The 23,288-nt window shown below is 42.0% G+C and overlaps 1 protein-coding gene across 2 annotated transcripts in view; it reads left to right on the top strand.

The window, feature by feature from the left end:
• ksr2 (kinase suppressor of ras 2) overlaps positions 1-14,493 on the top strand; it is an 85,924-nt gene extending 71,431 nt beyond the window's left edge. For both annotated transcript variants that reach the window (XM_087790310.1, XM_087790309.1), the window contains 5 exons: positions 2,088-2,184; positions 2,252-2,385; positions 3,654-3,788; positions 8,947-9,076; positions 9,180-14,493. In XM_087790310.1, the coding sequence (XP_087646436.1) occupies positions 2,088-2,184; positions 2,252-2,385; positions 3,654-3,788; positions 8,947-9,076; positions 9,180-9,326 (643 nt within the window). In that variant the 3' untranslated portion in view covers positions 9,327-14,493. The remainder of the gene's footprint in view (positions 1-2,087; positions 2,185-2,251; positions 2,386-3,653; positions 3,789-8,946; positions 9,077-9,179) is intronic.
• The last annotated feature ends 8,795 nt before the right edge of the window (positions 14,494-23,288 follow it).

Raw genomic sequence — 23,288 nt, 5'->3', positions numbered from 1 at the left:
AAAATCGAGGGAGCGCCGCTGAAACAAATTCTGGCACCTTGTACCACCGTATAGCTCTGACTGTCGGTGCAAAGAAATTCCTAGAGCGGTTCATCTTATTCAGAGAAGAAACATATTATATAATTTAGTGGTCGTTTTTATCCAGAGGTACTTATAGTGAAGCGTCACAAAGCTGGCCTGACCAGCGCTCTGCCATTTAATCCCACAACCCACTGCTTAGACATGGCTGCTCCCCAGTTAACTCGGAGAGAAACGACTCACAAATGAGTTGATGTCTTGACCCAATTGTTGGTAAACTCATGATTGTGGCATCAGCTGTGTAAGTTTCCATCGGTACGAACCATTCTGCAAGCGTACACTTAATAAACTCGGTAACTGGGTTTTGGAGAATAAATGGTTCTGAATTCACTCAAAGAGACTTTACAGATTCTTTCAAGACTCAAACATGTTCACACAAATCAAAAAGGGTGAAAAAGTCACAACTGAAAGTGCTGGCAACGCTAATAGTGTCCAAAGTTGAGCAGTAACCACTACAATGGCAAGAATCTCCAGATAAGCTCAACGTAGTGTAGTAGCATACCGGGCCATCGGAGACGATTCACTCACGCTGCGTTCAGGGACCATCAGTCCTAAGAGCGTTGCAGCGCAGATTGTGGGATTTTCCGCAGCCGGTCCTTCCTTCAACCTCTTTAAAGGGGAAAACAATAACACAAGGAGCGGAAAGAGAACTACCAAATTGGGGCGACGGTGGCGCAGATGGTAGATCGGGTCGAGAGGTCAGCGGTTCAAATCCCTGCTGCAGCATGTGCAGACTGCCTTTGTGTCCTTGGGCAAGACATTTCACCCATCTTGCCTGAGTGACTGTTGAGGGACAGAGAATGTGTGGTGGTGGTCTTAAGGGCTGATGGCACAAATTTGCAGCCTTGCTTCTGTCAGTCTACCCCAGGGCAGCTGTGCCTACAATAGTAGTTTACCACCACAGAGTTCGGAGTGAATGACGAATGTCACTTAGTGTGAAAAGCGCTTTGATATGCATAGAAAAAGTGCTTTATAAGAACCTTGAAAGGCGCCATCAAAATAAAATGAATTATTATTATGATTATTATTACATTAAAAGCTACAAACGGAACTATGACAGTGTCTCTGTGTGTGTTGGTGCCACATGCTGACGCTAGTATAGTCCTTACAGTTATGCCACATGAACACACTTAGTAAAGTCAGGGAACCGACAACTCCATGTGTAGTTGCTTGTAATGTAAGACATATGTAGACCCTGATACCTTTAGACCCTAGGTACCACTTCTGGCTCTAAACCAAGGGTTCCCATTAGAAAAGGGTTAAAATCCAATATCAAAATATGTTCATATTTAGTAGTATTTTCCCGGTTTCCTACCAACCCCTGTGTGGAGGCTTAATGGACATTTTTGCGTCATAGTGTTACAGGGTTGGTTAAATATTAACTGCACTGGACCAATCGACACGTACAGGTTCCAAAAGAGAGTAGCTCTCTAGCTTTTCAATCATAAATTTTCTATTGGAGGCCTTTCCTAGTTTCCTCCGGCGAGAGGTGGGGGACACCCTGAACAGGAAGCCAATATGTCGCATGGGACATAAAGACATACAACCATTCACACAATCATACCTACTGCCTATTTCCCCAAGTTCCCAATTGACCTCTGTATGTTTTCCCACTGTGGGAGGAAACCAGAATGCCTGGAGTAAACCTTCACAACAAGGGGAAAACATAGAAATACCTCACAGAAAGGTCACAGGTCGCCTTCCCCCAATACTGGGGAGCGAACCTGCAACCATCTTGCAGTCAAATCATCCATTTTTAAGAGCCCATAATATCGAAGTCTGACATACATCACTTAGCTTTGATATTAAAAGGACTCAATTTGTGTTAGCAAAAGGGTCGGTGACCCCTGCACCGGACCTCACTTTGGAAAGATTCCAATCTTGAGAAGAACAAATATTAGGACTATCTCCGGAACATGACTCACTTTGACGCACACGAGATAAGCCGACGTGGAAATCCTCGTTAAGATATGATAATTCTTCCACCTAATCTCCGGATCTTATTTCAGCTTGTGCAAAGGCAGGACTCTTTACTCGGTGGTGCGGGACGCCAAGGTGGTGCTGGACGTCAACAAGACCCGGCAGATCGCACAAGAGATGGTCAAGGTAACGTTGGCAAAACACACGCCCCCTAGCGTTTACCACGTGGGTCACGTCCGGACTGTGTCCTCAGGGGATGGGCTACCTCCACGCCAAGGGCATCCTACACAAGGACATGAAGTCCAAGAACGTGTTCTACGACAACGGCAAAGTCGTCATCACCGATTTTGGACTCTTCACTATATCCGGGGTTCTTCAAGCTGGCAGGTAAGTTTGTCTCCTCGCGCGTCACAGACGTCTCATTTTTAGCTTTTGATTCAACGGCGACGCACATTCGACGCAGGTTATAAATACCGGACTTGTTTTCATCAGCGTGAGCAACAGCACTCTGGGCTAGTGTTTATTTTCTGTCAGAAGCTGAGGGCACAGGTAACTAAATCCAGATGAAAAGAGTTCAGCTTGAAAAGGAGCAGACTGAGCTCTTTGGTTAGCAGGTGGAAATATAATTTTTTTAAAGCGCCGGAGTGCTGCTTAAAAATACACATGTACGTGAATAACACTCCGCGAGTGGAGAGCTGTGTGAGGAAACAGAAGAACCAGCTGAGGCGCTCGTCGTCTGAGGAAGTTTCTAAAAACAGTTTCCAGCCTTGGTACATTAAAGTAATGTGATGGGAACGTCTGACAGGAGTTTGTACTTGGAAGCAGGAGTGTGTGTATCGGCAAGAGTCTGGTGATACAAGGACAACGATACGATATATTGTGACTCTACGAACAAAGATATATTTGTAGTATTGTTGAGTACTTTACTTGCAGAATTTACAGACTCTTGATGAAGTTGTAACTGTTTTTCTTTGGTTTTGAAACCAAAATACGTCCAAACATCAGCTTTAAAAAGCTGCTGGAGTCGACTGTATCCTCTTGTCCTCAGTCAATGCCGGGACCTCGCAGGATTTCATTGTTCCTTTAGCTGCGGGGGACGTATTGAGTGCTGCCATCTAGTGGCTGGAAGTTTAATTGCAACACAAATAAACAAATATTTTTAATATTTTCACGTTGATTAATTGTGAATAAATAATCGAATTATTTTATTTTTAACTCACTTCATCTTCAAAATCTTTTTTACAGGATAGAAAAAACCCTATCGCGAAAAAATAGGGATATATATCAGCAAAAAAGTACATTTTCTAACACCTCTACTTGGTAGTTTAGCACTCATCATGAGAAGTACTTGCTTTTTGGGGTCATAGGTCACTCTTGAGCGAGACCCCTAGATACTGTGTGAGACACATATATTGCTTCAGTAAAAATTGACACATTCTTGGACATACAAAATGTCACCAAACGTTAACTCACACAGTTATAAGTGGACCCAGGTTGCCGTAGTAACCAACAGGTTACAAATCATTTTATTTATTTTCGTTCTGCCGTAGAATCCGCAGCCGCCGAGAACCCGGAGAGACAAGATTACATTTTGATAGTTATTTACGTCAGACTTTTCTAAGATGATTAAGAATCTTGTTTTTCTTGCTCCGCAGCCGGAGAGAGGACAAACTGAGAATTCCCAACGGCTGGTTGTGTCACCTGGCTCCGGAAATAATCCAGCAGCTCTCGCCGGTGACCGAAGAGGACAAGCTTCCGTTCTCCAAACAGTCTGACGTCTTTGCTTTCGGGTGAGTTCACATCCACGCCGTAAACACTTCCTTGTTTGTTTATCGACGCGGACCATCGCTGTTGACTCTTAATCTTCGAGTCACAGAAAAACTTTAATTTTAGAAGAAGAAACTTTCTTTTGAGCCTGATTATCTTAATATAAATATAGATTATTTGTTTCTAATAACATACTTTTTAACCCCTTCTTTGACAAACAAAGATTTGACTTTGATTATTTAAGTATGTTTAGTGTTATTACCATGTTATTACTCAAATTAATGTTGAATATTAGAATATATTTATTGCTTTATTACATACATTATTGCTGTACAATGAAATTCGGTCATTATTCCTATACAAAACACATTAAAAAAAGTAAATAACATAAACAATTATAAATGAAATGAATATAGATAAATAAATACATTTGTAAATAAATAAAACAAATTGAATAAATTAAAATAAGAATAGAAGTGTAAATATTTGATATTATCACTGCAGTTTTAACAATGCTACTGCCAACAATATATATGTTGACCTGGACATAATTTTTATTGTAAAAGGGATCATGACTCAAAACCCTTTTTTTAAACTTCTGTTGAGATATTTGGCACAAGAAGTGGCAAAAAAAAACAGTTCTTGGTTTCCTACAAAATGGTCGACTGGGTTTACCGACCTGCAGGATCATCGGGATTGGACTTTGGATCCAAAAAGTAAAAGCGGTGAAAAGATCCTCTCGACATCTCAACTACGATAATTTACGAGCTTTTAGTTATAAAGCTCAAAAGTTACGCCGAAAGACCAGTGTGACGAAGACCCGCCGGCGTCATCACGCCGTCATCGTCGCCGGGAACAGTCGGCCGGAGCGGATGCGAGCAGATGTTGGGAACAGCGTCGGGTGATTAGCGCTCCCATGTGAGCGCCGCGAACATTTGGAAGCGAGTCTGGTTGACTAATGGAAAACAAGAGGGAGGCGCCCTCCAAAAATGTAGAACTGATTAGATAATTGCAGGAGACTGGGAGGCGACTAATTAGAGGGCATCAACCAGAAGGAAGTCTGTGGCGCAGGATTTTATATGTTTTTATTTATGACATCTAGTCAATGCAACAAGGAAGATTTGGTTGGATTGATACACAGAAAATTCATCAGATTAGTTGAGTTGAGTTCTAAAGAGTTTATGGCATTTAGTGTCAGGTTCCTTCAAGTGCATACACCAAATGTTCAGGCTCTCTCCAACTAAAAGTCTTACCTCAAACCCAGCTAGGATAAGTACGGCAAAGCATTGGCAATGCAGACACATTTGGTGGAGATCGAAGTTCTGTTGACTTTGGATCACCTTGATAGTCTAAGGTCTGTCTTGGTATGTTGAGGTCAGTCCAAGGTCTGTCTTGGACAATTGATATATTTCAAGGTCTGTCTTGGACTATTGAGGTCAGTCTTGAATTATTGATGGTGCAAGGTCCAAGGTCGGTCTTGGGCTATCGATAGTCAAAGTCAAAGTCAAAGTCAAAGGTCCAAGGTCTAAGGTCCAAGACAGACATTGGACCTTGGACCTTGCACTATCAATTCTCCAAGGTCTGTCTTGGACTATCCATTGTCCAAGGTTTGGATTAGACTATTGAGGTCACTCCAAGGTCTATATTAGACAATTGATAGTGGACTATGAATTGTCCAAGGTCTGGATTGGACTATTGAGGTCAGTCCAAGGTCTGTCTTGGACAATTGATAGTCCAAGGTCCAAGGTCTGTTTTGGACTATCAATTGTCCAAGGTGTGGATTGGACTATTGAGGTCAGTCCAAGGTCTGTCTTGGACAATTGATAGTCCAAGGTCCAAGGTCTGTTTTGGACTATTAAGGTCAGTCCAAGGTCTCTCTTGGACTATCGATAGTCCAATGTCTGTCTTGGACTATCGAGGTGAGTCTGATATACCCTCGGGGACCTCAGTTGAAAGAGGACATGACAGATGCTATAGCTTGGTTGGGGGAGACTTTAAGCATCAAGACTTAACACCACCAACATAATAAATCCCCCCCCCCCTTGTCTTCATACCTCAATGGTCACATTTAAGAAGCAATACTGCTCGAGATAAAGGGATGAGCACATCAAGTCTGTTGGTCAGCATCCGAGTGTGACACGAATGCAGCATGGCGGCTTTAAAGAAAAAGAAAAAAAGAGTTCATCTCCACAGAATGACCTACATGCCTCGCAGCTAGTTACGTTCTAATAAATCACACAACCGAGGTTCCAATCTCTCACCACGCATGGAGATGTATCTTGTGATCATTATTTCCTCCTCATGTGAACATCACATCAACGGAACGGAACATTGAGGAGTCAATTAATCAGCCGTGTGTCACTGCAAAGAGAGGCCGTCCGTGGACGCTGCTGTCACTGCGCTCCAGTCCTTCCACAGATACAACTTGTACTTTTTTTCACACAATCTAACATCTGTCGATATTTAAACCGTGTTTTTATCGAGGATTGTCAGAAAGATCTGTTATCCAGGAGTCAACCGGAAACGGAAGAGGATGTTTACGGTGACAGATGTCTTTGTCTAGACCACAGGTGTCAAACTGGTCCAGGAAAGGGCCTGAGACGGTGCAGGTTTTGGATCAAACCAGTCAAGCAAATATAGTTGAACCAATCCGGCGTCTGGAGACAGTGATCAACTAATCAGTCAGGTGTCATTCGTTAACTCATGTGTGCTTGACTGGTTGGAACAAAGACCTGCACCGTCTCAGCCCTATTACTACACCTGACGTACGATTCTCACATCGTAGTGAAGGTTCTTCTTGTTAATTGGAATTTCAGATTTCATCCGATTTTCTTTTCACCTCGCACCACAAAGTGTAATCCGATCAAAGCTGTGCTGTCCTTCCTTCCACTGATTCACTCGCGGGGGTGGGCCGGCTTTGTTGACTCCTAACACAATTGCGTTTCAGATGGTCCCCCATATGGAAGCTTTCGTCACAATATCATTCTAAAGGGAAGGATGCAGCCTTGACTCACGAGGTCCAGCTGCTCTGTGAGCCTTCGCGCTACCTTGAGGTGACCCCTGTGGCTCTTATACATATTCATCAGTGATCCTCTCTGGTTTGTTCGCCACCACTCCTGGCGAAGAGCTATTTATAAACCGCTCAAATTTGACTTTCAGAGACTGTTGCCTTTTTCTTTTTTTTTCTACATTATGGAAATCTTTAATTAAACTACGAGGAAAATATTCAGCTTTACTGTAATCTGTGAGTCTTTAGATGTAATCTAAAGTGTTTATGAAAGTAGAGATCAGAGACGCCGACGACTAAGGCTCGTCCCGAGCCGTCTTCAATGTTGAAAACAGCATCGTGAAGTTTAATTTATAACAATACTGCGAGAAGTCTGGAAAACTGGATTAAAAAACAACCCCCCGTCACACTCCAGATGCTAGCACTGCTGCCAGTGCTGGTGAGGAAGAACACATGGGATTCTACAAGAGAAACTTAGAACTATTATTGTTCGGTTTTAACTTGACAACACTGCAGCGAGAAGACAGTAAAGGCTGGAGATTGCTACAGTGAGTCTTAAGAAATGACTTACGAATCTTGCACAATGTAGATTGTGGACTGTTTTGTAGTTTCTTGGACAGGTTTAAAGTCGTGATGGACTAAAAAACATCATTTCAATCTGGCAATTCCTGCTTGGAAGGGAAATCTTGTGATTCGCCAAGAACTTTATCTTCAAGTTCATGGCCTTTTTTAGGACTGACAGGTTTACTTTCTTTAATCTTTTGGTCCACTTCACGGAGTCCTACGAGGTCTAGTTAAGTAGATTGAAATCGAGATCTGGTGTGAGCGTGATCACAAATTGAACTCAGGTGTGGTAAGCCATATGATACACATCACACATAGAGAGAGTTTAGTTTTATCTGATATTTGTGCCTGTTTGTGTTACCTCAAGACACATAAAAGTCTGAACTACATTTTCTACATAAAAGAAGGACAAATACAAATCACTAAGAGCGACAGGGGTGAAGAAAACCTTTTTTTAAACAACAAGAAACCTGGAGCAGAACCAGACTCGGGGATGGGTGAAAAGGATAAATACCGGTATCAGAGTACAGACAGGGTCATGAAGAAGATCCTGGATCAGGTGGCAAGATGTCATAGAGGGTGAGTTAAAACTGCACAGGTGTTTTGACATGGTAGAGGAAAGATAGCAGAGAGAGAGGAAAGATTAAAAAAACTCCTCCATTTAAACTTAGAGCACTATGAATAAGAGCTGGCCCGGCAGAGCCTGAGTCAGTCCTAACTATAAACTTCTTCAAAAAGTAGATTCTTAAGATGACTCCTAAACAGAGAGGCGGAAGGTGTTGGTTGGAGCCGGTAGTTGGTTCCACAGCAGAGAGGCTACAAAACTGAAGACCCTGGCTCCATATCTACATTTAGAGACTTGAGGTATAACTAGTACATCTCAGTTTAAGGATCGTAACATCCTCGACGTTGATAAGTTTGGACTAAATCTGTAATGTATGTTGGTGCTAGGCCAGTGCTGTGTTCCAAATCTTGCACTTCTGCACTTATACTTAGTATTTTGAGTGCACAAGTGCGTACCAAGGAGCAGTGTGCGAAAATGTAGTGCGCAATGAGCGCTCGATTGCCGCCATCTTAGTGACGAAGATGACACTAAACGGAAGCTACGTCACTGACGACACCTATCCCGAGCAGATACCGGCGTAAATGTCTCGAGAAAACACACATTTTACCGAAAAAACAACAATGATAACACATTGAAAGAAAATCGCTGACACCAGGCAGATAGAGTTCCAACAGCTGGTTGCAATCGGCGTTCAAAAGTAGTAGAAGAAGAAGCTTTCGAGTCATATCCGATGAGTGCGTAGTGGCCGGGTTTGATTTGAGACAGTACTACCCTGACGAAGTTTGCGCACTATGCGAGTATGTTCACTGTCTTCACGAGTACTGTAAACCAGTGCACTTGGAGAAGTGGGCGATTTGGGACGCAGCCCTAGGACTTGGTATCAATACAGGATTGTAGTTCTTTTAGCATTTGACAGGGACATCCTTACATCTCATATTGAGAACTTCTTCACAGACAAACTGGGGAAAAGGTTCACAGTATTAAGGGGTTAGCTTCAACAACTAGCAGCTTGGAAAGGTATTCATTCACTGCTTTGTCTCCGCAGAACCATTTGGTACGAGTTACACGCACGCGAGTGGCCTTACAAGAGTCAGCCAGCCGAGGTGATCATCTGGCAGATCGGCAGCGGGATCAAGCCAAACCTGGCCCAGACCGGGATGGGGAAGGAGATATCGGTAAGTTATCTTCTTATCGGTCGAGTGGCCTTTTTTTTTGCTTGCCGTCGACCGTTTGGTCGAGGCTTGTGTTCGTCCGACAAGTGAGTTTTGTCCCCCGCAGGACATCCTGCTGCTCTGCTGGGCTCACACGCAGGACGAGCGTCCCAGCTTCTCCAAACTGGTGGATTTACTGGAAAAGTTGCCAAAGCGGAACCGCCGCCTTTCCCACCCTGGACACTTCTGGAAGTCAGCTGAGTATGTCAAATGAGTTTAAAAACAGCAAATATTTACTACAGAAGACACTTCCCGTAAATAGCCCGCCTCCTTAAAGAATGCACTGAATCCAAAAAAGCCAGCCCGCTGACGAAGACTGCCCGCTGTGTGTTTCCTCATGGAATGTTGGCATGTGTGTTGTACGGACGAGCAGTCGGGACTCATGTTTTGCTTTGGTTTCAACCATACTGGATCCTTTTTCTTTTGACAAATGATCTCTTCTGTTGGTATGAGTTTGGGTTTCTTTCTTGGATGTATTTTTTGCCTGTAAATTTTCAACATGTCATCCTGGAGTTTGAAACGTGTGTCGGAGAACAGAACAATTCCATGTCTTTCCTTTTTTTTGTTTTCTTTTTTTTCCGACGAATGTAACTGTCCGAATCTCCATCACTTTTCATCACTTTTGTCCGTCCGTCATCATCAGTCCTGGTTCCTCACAGAGATGCGCTGGTGGTCCATCTCCAGGTTTTGCAGATGCAACAGATTCAATTGGGAATTTAGAAACTAACACAGTTTCTCTGGTCAACTTTGGAAATTAGACATGTTTTTGTTACAGTACTTAAGTATGGATGTAAAATAGTTCACCTTGTTTGAGTCAAAACATGGAAAATGTTGGAATTTTGAGGAGAAAATAATAATAAGTTCAATGTTAGCGGTTAGCTTATTTAGCATTGTAACAACTGAAAGAGTTAAATAAACTCAATGACCAAAAGAATGTTGGATGAATGTTCACTTAGTAAATTATGATATTAAAAAACATTAAAAATTAAGTAATACTACTGCAGGGACGAGGGGAAAACAACTTAAAATACAGGAAACTAGCTTTCTACCTATTAGCATTTTTAGTATTGAAACGAAAGAGTAGCACGGCCATCCGAAAACAAGTGGTAGGTTAATGAAAATATAAAAAGCTAATCAGAAAACATTTATTTATTTATAAAGATAAATCAGATAAATTCAGAATTTAGACGAAGGTTCAACGCTGACACTAAAACAGTTGGTCTTGTAAATCTGTCACTGAATAATTTGTCCATCGTGATAAACAAACTTCAAGGTAATAAACTAATAATCTTGGCTTAGACTACAAAGTAATGTAAAGAATTACCTGGCTCCGTTCCCTGCAAAATAATGATTTTACAAGTGTATCTCATTAGTGACAAATATGTTTGGATCGCGGCGCCGCTGTTACAAACCTCCTGGAAGAACAAGAACATGAAGATAATCGTTCAGTCTAATGTACACGTGTTGATATCGATTCCGTTGAACCGGAGAAACTGGTTCTCTCGTGAAAACAGACCAACTTGGTGATGGAACGCCAGCGTATCTCTGCCGTCTTGTGTTGTGACCACCCCCCCTTATTGACATGTGAATGTGAAGCTGTCGGCGACTGATGTGAGACATTTGAACAACTCAGAAAAGCGAGGCCAGGCGGCTCGTGAAACGGAGGCTTTATCGAATCGCTGACACTTGAAATGTATCCCCACCATCACTGCTACATCATCAGGGTTAGCTACCGAGGTACCTGGGTCTGCGGGAGGTCACGAACCTTTTCTATGGCGCGCCACATTTTAGTCAACAAGGGAAGTCATTTGATTTGTCCATTAATCCTAATCCTGAAGACTTGACCTTTTTTTTTTTACATTTTACCTTTATTGATTGGGAATCTTTCTTATCTTTCCCACTTTTTTATGGAGGTAGATTTGTTTCTATATTATTTGAAAGTTGCTTTAATCCAAAAAAATCACTCCATCGCTCCAAAAAAAACATTTTACAGTTGTTTTAATGAAGAAAAAAAACTATCAAAACATGTTTTACTTTTATTTAAAACAAGACTTATTTTAATTAAAAAACGATTGAAAACCTTTTTCTTTAAATAACATTTTTTGGAAATTGAATAATTAGGATAGAAATGTCCCCTCATATGATCCAATCACAAAAAAAGGTTATTAAAATAAAATAATTTGTTTCAATTTCCTACATTTTCTTCATATTCATTATTTTTTAATTTAAAAAATATATTTTTATTGAAGCAACTTTTTTCTGAAAATGTTAACTTGTTTATTCAAACACATTTTTGTTGATTAAATGTGTTGTTTTTTTTATTGAAGCACTTTTTTTCCTTTTTAAAATTCAACCTTAAATAAAAAAATCAAAGAAGATATTTATTTTTGATTAAAACATTTTTTTTAATTATGCTTTATTTAAACATTTTTATTCAAAACAAGACTTTCACTTTTCACTTCAATACCCGAAAGATTGGAAAACAAGTTTATTATTCAAGGACATTTTTTTTAATTTGAATAATTAAGAAAAATATCTCTTAAACATAAAATGGCCCGAACACAATAATGATTATTTAATCAACGAATACAGTTTCAATTTATTTATTTATGTATTTAAGCACCTTTTTATTTAATAAAAAAAAAAAATTGTAAATCAAGCAAACTTTCAGTTTTTTTTATTTCGTTGAAAATATTTTCTTTGATGCATATTTTTTTGGGATTGAGGTAACTTTTCTTTTTATTGTCACATATATTTTATTGAAGCTGCTTTTTCCGATTTAAGCAAATCTACCTCCAAACATAGGCTTGAACCTACTGGACTAAACAGTGATTCGTGTCCAAAATAGTGATTTGTGTCCAGAGAACAGTCATCGGACCGGATTACAACCGTGTCCTTGTTCAGACGCTACACTTCACACTGACATCGTCTCCTTCGCTCACTTTCTCTCGCTGGCGACCGACCTCCACGACCCCACGCGAACCCACGTACCACCGTACTGTAGCTTCAAGACTGATAAGTTCTATCTCTCACACCGACAGTAAAAGTTTCATTGAAAATGCACAATAATGTAGAAGATTTCAATCTTTGTAAAAAAAAAAAAAAAAGCGACTGTTACGGCTGAAAAAGGAGCACATGACGACGATAAGACTTCCATCAGCAGTGTTGTAGCCACTCCCCAGGTTACACGACATGTACGCCGGTTCTAAGACTGGCGTCTCTGTAATATGACGCCAATCTTACCCTCTCTCTCCTGAGCTGTGAAGGTCTTCCCCCTTCTTGCTCCAACTAGCTGGCCATAGATTTAAACTACATAAGACAAAAACCTGATTGCCAAAAACCAATGAGCATGCGCGGCTCCAGAGGGGGTGCGCACTTGGCAAAAATAAAAAAGACGACCGGCCAAACATCGAAATCGTAGAAAAAACAAAGAATAGGAAAGAAGCCTGCGGTCACAACCAGTTCTTCCTCGACACGCATCGCAGATTATAGTAGTACAGTGCTGGGTGTGGCCGCGCATGTTCCCACATTTTTATTTTTTCAGCCGTAAAGCGAACAATGGGCACAAAAATACACTGAAAGAATCAGTGTTAGTTAATTTCTTATTCGCTAAGAAATGGCTCTTAAATACACCAGAGAGCTCTCATGGTCTCCACCGCACGTTATTTGGTGTGACCCCTGTTCACAAATGTCTACCAATGATTAGTCCATAACAAACATCTACCAGAGGTTTTCTTGAGACTTTAGATCCGAAAAATGACTGAGTCAAGTCGATGTCATCAGCTCTGACGACGAAAAAATGGGCCAAAATGGAGGTAAAATACTTGGGGTTGACCCTCGTAACCAGGGCCGGGTCTAGGCAGGGGCAAGAGGGGGCCTGGCACAATGCCCCCTCAAGATTTGTGGCTGCCCCCTCATACATGCCTGTCTAGACCCGGCCCTGCTCGTAACCATTTATTAAGTGTAGAAGAAGAACCCTGTGCCTTTTGGCTCAGCTTCTTGACCCCTCAATGGGTGGAGCCTGTATCGTTTTTCTACAGAAAACCACGGCCTCAAGCTAGAACCCCTGTCTCCTCAACAAGATCCGCCTCACATCAAGATGGATTCCTGCACACAGTCGCTGTCACTCCTAAGTATTTGTCATAACAACACAATCTATTTACACAACAGAATCTACAGAACACAATCTCTATGGTAATGACTCGCACATCAATCACGCGGAATTCAATATTAATGAGCAACATTTATCTTCAAGGTCAAAGTATGTCCAACACAACGGAATTACAGTTGCCACGGTAACACGCAAGGTCAGGAGAGACGTGTCGCTTTTTGTAATGGAAATCAATCAGAAACGCTCCCAAATATGTTATTGTTCGGAGGCGGGCGTTTTGTTCGTGTGCAGATGAAAGATCGCGGTGTGCGGGGATGAATTTCTCCAGGCGTCCATGATGGATTTTACGCTCAAATGAAGCTAACGGCACTAGCATGGAGCTAACAGAGCTCTCGACTACAACACTGCTGATTCCTCATTTCTTTAAATATCTCTTCAGTCCCACGATTATTCATCCCGTTGAACATATCAGAGCGAACATATCAGTGCGCGCGGGTCCACGTGACTTCCACGAGCGCGCTGTCATTCACGCTGTACACTGCTTCAGATATATTCTCGCCGCATCAGCAGCGACAATCACATTCTGTCAAATAGCCATTTTTCTCCTTCCACCTCCGCCTGGGAAACGATGCTTTCAAAACAATCTGCTGCTGTTTTTTCTGTCTTGTTTTTGGAATTGCTGGGAATTCAAAATATTGTAAGTGGATCATTTATATTTGTACTGTTTACAACTTTCAAGTGCATGAGATGGACTTTCACGGTTCTTGTTCCGAAAAAGAAAAACGAAAAAAAAACAACTTACTATGAGCTTTCTTCTGATGAACTGTCGCCCTGTAGACTTCTGACGCTTTGCAAAACTTTTGAGAGTTTGTTTTCAGTAGATAGATGGGTGGCGTGGACGACCGGACAACAATCGAGGATCCAACATTAGTGCCAAGTGTACATAACGGATTGTAGACCATGTTTGATCGTCACTTGCTGTGATATTTATTCCTCCTTGTGGACTTTTTATGATTTGACTGTAAAGAACTGTGTTGTGTTTTCTCGTTTTTTTCTCTTCAGTTCCCTTTCTTTCTTTCACCATTCGCATCGATTGCCGTGTCGTTTCTTTTTTCCTGACTCCCACCTGTGTTGTAGACGATAGCTTGTATTTAAACGATGCCTTATGGTCCATGGCTTAGTGACAAGTAGGTTATTTTTGATCACGAGCTCCTAATTTGCACTCATTCCTTTACAAAGTGTATGACAATAAAAAGATGTTTTCATTTTGGAGGTTTCCTTTTGTTTGATCTTTGCTGTCAGTCGTTTTTTTGGTTTTTCATGTTTTATTTTCTGTTTCTGATCATCGTCCACAGGAAGTAACAGTAGTAATGCTACAGTTGAAGATTCTCTTCACACCCCGACCACAAATTATAACTTTCTAGAGGCCTGTGAAAAGGAAATGATTTGAAAGGTTGTTTTTTTCAAATCTTAACTGTCATTTGTCCCGCCCACTCCATCCTCCCTTAAGTTTCATTCACTCCTCAAGAAAATTGGCCACAATTGTTTCGCTACTTAAACCTAAGTGGTCGACAATAAATCTTCCCAAAACATCAAATTAGTAGGTCGAGTCTAAAGTTAGTGGAAAGTCAAAAATAGTGGATCAGAAATCCAGAACTCTACCTTTATCTACCATATTTTCCTGACCATTATTTGCACAGAAAATAATTGGTGCAAAATGAATGGTTATATTTTTATACACGGGCACACCTGATAATTAAGGGTGGTGTGTCTTCGCAGAGTGTGTTGACCCAGGAATAGTTTGTTTTGGCCAACATTACATGAGCTGTCATGCTGTTCGAAAGCATATAGGTGGGGATTGCAAGGGTTTGGTTGTTCCGAGAGAACGAAATGAAGTGTAAAGACAGTGAAAAAAAACTGACTTTTATTTGGAATAATTATAGGGAGCCGTTGGAGGGCGGGGGGGTGGTAATACGACAGTGTCTTGATTGATGTGTTGCATCGTAGTTATTCTGTTCGGGGCCAGTAAGTAAAAGCTATATTCAAACAAAAGGGTGCACATAATTAGAAAATTCAAGTATTTTAAGTGCCCGTTACATTCCGTAAAATAAGTTAAAGTGGAAGAAAAACAAAACAACGCCTCGCTTTCATCAGCTCAGTCAGTTTCTAAAAGATCATCAGCTACAATGTCACCAAAGATCAACAATTTGACCTTGAGCGTTTGATACCACAGTCGCCTGAAACATGCCACAAGAAATTCATCAAACGTGTGATGCAGGTAGTCCCATAGTGTAGGGCAACAGTTTGGAAAGGGACCATTACAAGCCTGAGACTAGGTATAACTTACTTACTCACCAGTACGTGTCCTTAAGATCAATGCACTCTCGCTGAGAAGGTGGTCTTCTTCCCATGGTCGTTGTGACTTGAGAAATGAAGGACTCTTACTTGGATAGCCTCCGGCACACCATAGACCCCTAATGGATCACGTATAAGAAAATGAATGAAGTCCCTGATGGAATTCAATGTAAATACCACGATAAGGTCCGGCTAGTATGATCTGGTTCAGGTTATCTTTTAGAAACTGAGGCTGTCAAGGTGAACCTAGTAACAACTAGTCACCTGTCAAGTGAAAGGTTATCTTTTTTAAAACCTCTGTACAAGTACAGATGTAGCTCCTTAACTTTTTATTCTACTGCCTTCAGTGACTGATGAAATTCACTTTGGACTTTTGTTTTATATCCAACTTTCAAATGTCTTTCCCTTTTAGTTCATAAAATTATGTTAATTAAAGTCAATCTAATTTTTAACAAGATGAGACAGCGTTAGGAAATAGTTTCCTTTTCTTTATTTTTTTAAGAAGTCCAATTCCTCTCGACATCACGGAGAAGCATATTTCTGCGAGAGAGTTTGTTGAGCAGAGGAGGCGGCGAGTTATTGAAGTGGGAAAACTGGTAGATTGATGAAAAGATGGAAGCTCTGCCGCTTCTGCCTCTCTAACGTCCAGTTTTGGTCACTGAGCCATGAGAAATCCCCATCAGCCAATCATGGAGGCCACGGCCCAACAGAGCAAATATGTTTTTTCTCATTATATAGCTGGACATTTGACAGGTGAACCCAAGAGGCTTGAGACACCCTTTGAATTTTGAGGAAAACCGTAGTCAAGCTAATTGCCAATGGTTAGCATTAGTAGCATTAGTAACAAAACATCTCAGTTAAACATAGAAGAATGTGAGGGAGTGAAATTGGTAAACCCCTAAAAAAAACTAAAATTTCCGAGGTATGGTCATAAAGAAAAAGAAACAAGCTCCAAACACAATGCTCTCTATTCACCAGTGGATTACTTTACACGTAGGCTCACCGTTTTTTTTCTTCGGTTTTTAACATCATTCATGTTTCTTTTAAAGTTGATTTAAGCCACCAATTGACACTTGGACTTGTTCTTCAACTGTTTTGCTAATGCTAGCTTGATGCTAACTCTCGACAGTTTGTGTTGTGCCGTTTGGATTTTCGTGCATTTCCAAGAGTAACGGATATGGTACTCTTGGTAAAAAAGAACAAACATTTGAAGGTATCTAGACTCTCTAAGATGTTTACTCTACAATGATATGTAGTATCTAGTATTTTAGTATCAAACACTCTGTTTACATCTGCTACAAACATCTCTGTAAGATCTAAGCAGAGACTCAGGTGTCCAAATCTTTGGCAAAATTCAATACGATTTTGTTCTATATTCTCTACTGCAATACTTTAACTTTAGACCCCTATGTAGATAGACCTGCTTTCTTAGAAGCCACATGTGAGATCGTGGTAAGTCAATTTATCATTGTGACTAATGGCTCCTGATAGTAGCGCAACCAATGTTGCCGAAACCCAATAGTTGTCAATGCATTTTTTGAGAACCGGAGAGACTCATCGTAGAATCACTGTCCCTTTAACAGGAGACAGTTAAGGTAAATAAATCCTTCCTGGTTCAACATCCTTCCTCAGATTTACCCTGGGTTTCTGGGAAGAGGGGAAGCCTTGCTTTCTTTAACTTAGCCGTTCACTACCCTTGTGACCGTTTTCGATTTAAGTCTTTCCCATTTCCCACTCCACTGAGACGATTAAACGATCTTTACACACATTAACGTGAACAAGATTAAGCTTGCATGTGGTGAACTTTTTATTCAGTCTGGATTTAATTCTCCTACAATGAGGCCATGTGGGAGATGGAAAACGTGGGTACGCGTTTCCTGAAATGACCTTTCTCTTCCCGGCACTATGAGCACCTCCTGCCCTCAATATACGGGAGACAATATGCCGATGAAAAGGCCGAAATTAAATATAATAATGAAGGCCGGATATATTTGGATTCCAGTAGGGTCGCATATAATGAGGAAAGGATGTCACCGTTCTGGCTCAGACTCCAGGTTTAAGTTGTCCTGACCGTCGTGCTTCAGACCAGAACAGAGACTGCTAATCAGCCGAATTTGTTTCTTTGAAGCGCAGCGATCGATAAGTGCGATGGGAGTAAACTATTAAAGAGGGAATCATACCACGGCATCTGCAAACATCCGTCACTACCACCAGACCGCCAGCGTCTTTGAAAGGAGCCAATTTAGAGCGGCAAATTGTCTCTAAGGACTGTGGGGTCGTCTTTATTCATTTACGGCCGCCCACGTGGATTATTATGCTGGAGATGTATTTCATTAGAGCCGGGTTTTGGAAGGGAGACAGGAAAGAGCAGAGGCAGCAGACGCACATAAAAAGAATATCCTGGAGGTTAAGTTTCGCTCTGCCCCGAAGTTGCGCCAGCGAGGAAACACCTCAGACTTGGCAGCACCTGAAGTTGGCGGCCAATCCTTCGCGGCAGTTGATTCTCCGCGCAGATTATTTAGATGACAGAAATACGCTCGTGTAGTTACTGATTTCTAAGTTGTACTCAGAGATGTTGAATCTGTATGAGAAGGTTGTTGCATTTGCAAGGGTTAGTTTAAATACCTATTGAAGTTTTTCCCAGAACAATTCCTTGTCAAGGCTTCAGGAGGGACGTTACCGACGAGCAGTGGATGGAGGTATTAGGACGTTTTTAAGTGTCTTTTTGGAGGACAATTCAGACGAAGACAACTGAGCTCCAGTCCCTACATTAAAATGAACAAAAATTTCCGCATATACTGTAACTCTAAAGGAACAGATTACTCTGAAAATAATCCCAAACCTTAGTCGACATGAGGGTGAGTAGAAAATGAGTGAAGTTTAAATCCTCACTCTAAGTTATAGTTGTGTTGAGGATGTTAAACCTGGTCCACAGTCTGAGCTACTCATATCTACTTTTTCAATATGCACCGTATGTTCAGTATTTATAGTGACAACAATCCTCAATCTGTCGGTTTACGCAGGATTAACTCAAAAAATCATAACTTGAAAGAAGCAAAAGTGTAACGGGTCACCTCGCTGTATTGTACAGTCCCAGCTCCGGTGAAAATGTCCAACATTTGGTGGATCTTTCGTCACCGCCCGGGAGTGGTTGACTGTCTCCCCGGCAGCCACCCGGCAAATCCACGCTGGCTCGAACCATATACTCCAAAAATAGAGCTTATATAATAAAAGGAGACGAGAGGACGCGACCCCTTCGCTCCCTGCAGCGGGCGCGGTGCGGTCCCGCTGTGTACGGCGACAGCGGCACTTAGAAGGGCCGCGACCTGCTCGAAGGGGCCACCTAGCTTCCGTCCTGCTGCTCACGCATGAGGCCAAAGACACTTAAGACTATTTACAGCCCGTCTAGATCGTTTCTAAATTTAGAACCGGATGTCAGCGGAGGTCCCGGCGCTGCAGTATTTTAAACTCACATTAGCAATTGAGATTAGCAACCTGAGTAGGTTAATCAAGTCCGTGCCGGACGACGTCCTCGCGCCCCAGCGCCTCGAGTTGTAGAGGTGGAGGAGGCGGCGGCGCTCTTGAAGCGGGTGATGATGTCAAAGCTTGAGAGACGCCATGATTCATTTTTTTGGGGGGAGTTATGACGCCGACATTGCAGAGTGTCCGATGTCAAAGTATCTGCCTGAGAATAGCTAAAAGTTTTGGGTTCTTCTAAATAGAAATAAAAAGTTAACACGTTATTTTTGTACCTAAAAAATATTGAAATTAAAACTTTTCTTTTAATAACTTTTTCTTATATGTCCATGTTTTGTCCATTTTACAATCTGGTTTAAAAGTATTTAAAATGGAATAAAACTAAACCAAAAACTACTTTGTCAGTTCGTAATTGAGACCTCCTGAGGGATCAATAAAGTTTTACCTTACCCTTACCTTACCTTACTTCATATTATTTATTTTGATGACATAATATTTTCTCTTTCCTTCTCCATTTGTCCTCGTTACTTTGTTTTCCTCATCATATTTCTTGCGGAGGAGAAGAAACCATCCCTGGTTTGTAGCTGCAGTTCCAGTAACAGTTTTTCGCCCACCTCGAGGTTACCTGGCCATCGGCGACCACTTCAGGAGGCGTCTCTCTCTCCGGACAGTGTCTCGGGTGGTGGCCGTCGGTTCGATTCCACGAGTGGTCGCCGTGTGCTAATGAGCTCGTTTCGCATGTGTGAGGACTTCTGTTGAGCTTCACCGTTAATGATGTCTCTGTTCTTCCCCTCCTGCTCCAGGATGTGACCCCGGCGACGACGGGACTGTTCGCCCTCAGCTCTGCTGAACCCCACACGCTCTCTTGTCCAAATCCTGCTACTCCCACCGCCCTGCTTGCCCTGGACACTAAATCGGACCCTTTAGTGGTTAGTACTTGGTCCGGAGTGGCTGACGAACTCGCCGCTGACTCTCAGAGAGGCCTTTTTCCTTCGCTCTATGCCTGAAGCCCCTTCACCCCCTGACACTTTCCCCTCATATTTTTACGTTCGACCAGGTTCATCTTTGCCTGAAAAGCTCTCAGAAGGAGTAAGCGAACGATCCCAGAGTGATTCTCGTGTCCACACACTGCTTTTGCAGCGAAGTTGCCAATTTCTCACTTTTATTAGTCCTATTCTCAAGTGCTTATTGTTGCTAGGTAACAAAAAACCAGCTTCCAGGGCTGCTTCTTAACTCTTGTGCTGGTGCACAGAATGTTGTGGTCCTCGATCATAACGGACCGTCGTGACATTTGGAATGTCGATAAAAGCAAATTCACCTGGATGGAGAAATCAGAAGCGGAATACGTGCGAGTAAACATTCTGGCATTGCTCGGCCATGTCTAAACACATGTATTTCTGCTGACTTTTGAAATGTCCAGAGGGTTTTGTTGCGATTGAATAACAACGCCGACACGACAAAAGAGAGTCGAACTCATGATGCATCTTCAAAAGAGACGAAACATCCGTAGACACTGCTACACTTCAAGAAACCAAATTGGAATTCAAAAACTCGTGAATATAAATCTCAGTCGTACTGAAGTCACCACAGAGTTTGGTTCTTATTTAGATAATAGTTACCATTTCAGCAACTTTAGTTTACTTACTTTGTTTTCTGGATATTATCACTAAAATTTGGATTAAAAATGAATGAAGTCGTGTCTATGGAAAACGCTTACAAAACATACAGTTTGTGATGTTCAATCTCAACACATTTTTCGTATCGTTGGAACTATTTTACTCTTTTAGGCCTTTCTCCAGAAGAAAATATTGAAGATTTTGATGCTCAGATTATAGCAATTTAATTACACCATTTTGACAAACATAACTAATAAGCGTAAACAGTAATAAACATAAAAGATATGTTTTTAGGACAAAAATAGTTCCTTAAAATGTTCTAGGAACTAACAAAGATTCCTATGGTGTTTTTTCCCCAAAAAACTTTCCAAGATAGCATCGTTGACATGAGGCGACCCACGCGCAAAGTGATTTAACGGTAGTTAAAGATGGTCAGTACTGCACACAGGCTGGGATACGTTCAGACTTGTGGCCGTCATCGCTCTGAAGGTTGAGTTTTTTAAAGCTGAGTCAGTTGAGGAAGTAAAGCGTCGTCCCCGAAGAGAACATCATCAAATGTATTCACGCCATCATTGACCTTGTGACTTCTCAAACTTGTCAATTTTCCACATGTAGCCACGGCAACCAGCCCACATCGGATCTGGATCAGCCGATATGTCGAGACACAGAATCGGCCCTCAAGGGACGAGTCCGCCAGACTTAAACATTTAAGAGCGGATGTTTGGCTGCCGGTGCCGCCCACACACACCACGACTCGCTGATTGGACGCAACACTATGAGATTCTTTTGAGTGTTTGTTTAAGCAAATCTCTCCGACCCTTGAACAAAACAACAATCTATGTCTCATTTCATTAGCAATCACACTCAAACGTATTCCAATATTTTCTAAGCAGCAATCAGCGCGCACGCCGGCGACCTTTACGGAGATGAAGCGGCTGATTTGTGAGGAAACACGTTCAATCACAGTTTAAAGTTTGAACTGCGAGTCTTGGTTATGGTTCTGGCTGGAGGTGTGTCCCAAATACAAGTCATATTTTTAGTGTGTCCCGATGAGAAATGTAGTGTGCAATGAGCACTCAAATGGGGCAGGAAATTAAGTGTGGATCGATGGACTTTCCACCCTTAAAGGCCGCCATCTTAGTGACATAGACGATGGTAAACCAAAGCTATGTCACTGACGACCCCTCTTCGGAGCAGATACCGGCGTAAATGTCTTGAGAAAAACACTAATTTTACCACAAAACAATACAACAACAATAATAACACAATGAAACACAACTTAACAACTTGTTTCGATTGGCGAAAATCACTGTCAAGTGTAGGCGATAGAGTTCTAACGTCTGGTTAAAATCAGCGTTAAAAAGTAGTAGAAGAAGAAGCTGTCGAGTCAACTGTGTAGAGGCAGTGTTTGATTTGAGACAGTACTACCCTCTTGAAATTTCAGCACTGTAAGTAAAGTAAGTGCACTGTGGTACAGTGTACTGTAAAGCAGTGCAGCAGCTCGGAGATAAGATTAGTTGGACTTAAAATACCGCCAAAACACGTGTACATTTTGAAACTCCATCAGTTTTTGGAGGACCCAATAAGTTCTGGTGCCGAGGATGGATGCATCCAATTTTAAAACCGTACAGGCTAAAGCATCGTCCCTCATGTACTGGAAGAATCCAACTGATCCCTAAGAACCAAAAGAAAAAGCTTCTATGCAACCAGGCAAGAACCAACCAGAACCATGCCGGAAGGGGAATATCCTACTTCCAAAGGTGTATCCGCACAACTGGCAAAAGTACAACCATTAGTACGTGGGTGATAATCCGATAATTCTTCGGAGCGCTCGCGTCCGTCTGTTGCTCGGCCGTTAATCCTGGTTCTGGTGCAATCATCATCAAAAGGCAAATAGGATTTTGGAAAATGACTCATTATCTGCTCATTTGGTGGCAAAACAATAAAAACCTTTATTTATCTGGACTGTGAAAAGGAATGAAAAGCGCAGCAGAACGCGTGACACAGTCGTCTTACCTTTCTAGTTGGAGGATAAAAAGAAAGTCCACACGGTCACGCCCGGCCATCCGGGTCCAGACTCTGGGTCTTACCGGCTCCCGCTGACTCAGATCTCTCATGACGCTTGCATGAGTGTAGGCAGAGGACAAATGCTGGTAGACCACATCCCCGCAATCCCTCTTAACCTTCCTACATGCACTTGGATAACAGGCCTGTGGAGATCAAACACGGTGGCAGAACATCAAAACGAGGGAGCAAAAAATGGGATCATTGACAGGAGAAGGAAGGCTGCTGCTCTTCAGAACCCCTGCTCCTCGCCTGGTTCCCTTCCAGCATCGCAGATTTTTCCAGGTCACAAATATAAGCACTGATGGTGGAAGCCTGAGTCAGAGTTCTGTGGGTTTTAAAAGTGCCCCACATAACCAGAGAAACCACCGCCAATTGTCAGGAACCTGTTGTTGCAACAAGCAGATCCTCCCGTTGTCTAGTGATGAAGGAACTTCGGGTCAGGAGGAAAATCTTGTAGGAGCTTCTGGCTCCCTCTGTTCATGATCTAAGTGGAGGTAGGGAACTTCTTATGGACACTGAAATGGGTCGCATCCATCATCAGCACCAGAAC

This window comes from Callionymus lyra, chromosome 1 (genome assembly GCF_982586985.1).
Source record: "Callionymus lyra chromosome 1, fCalLyr1.hap1.1, whole genome shotgun sequence".
Lineage (NCBI taxonomy): Eukaryota > Metazoa > Chordata > Actinopteri > Syngnathiformes > Callionymidae > Callionymus > Callionymus lyra.
Note: the sequence above shows the minus strand (reverse complement) of the source record. Positions and strands in the feature narration are given on the sequence as shown.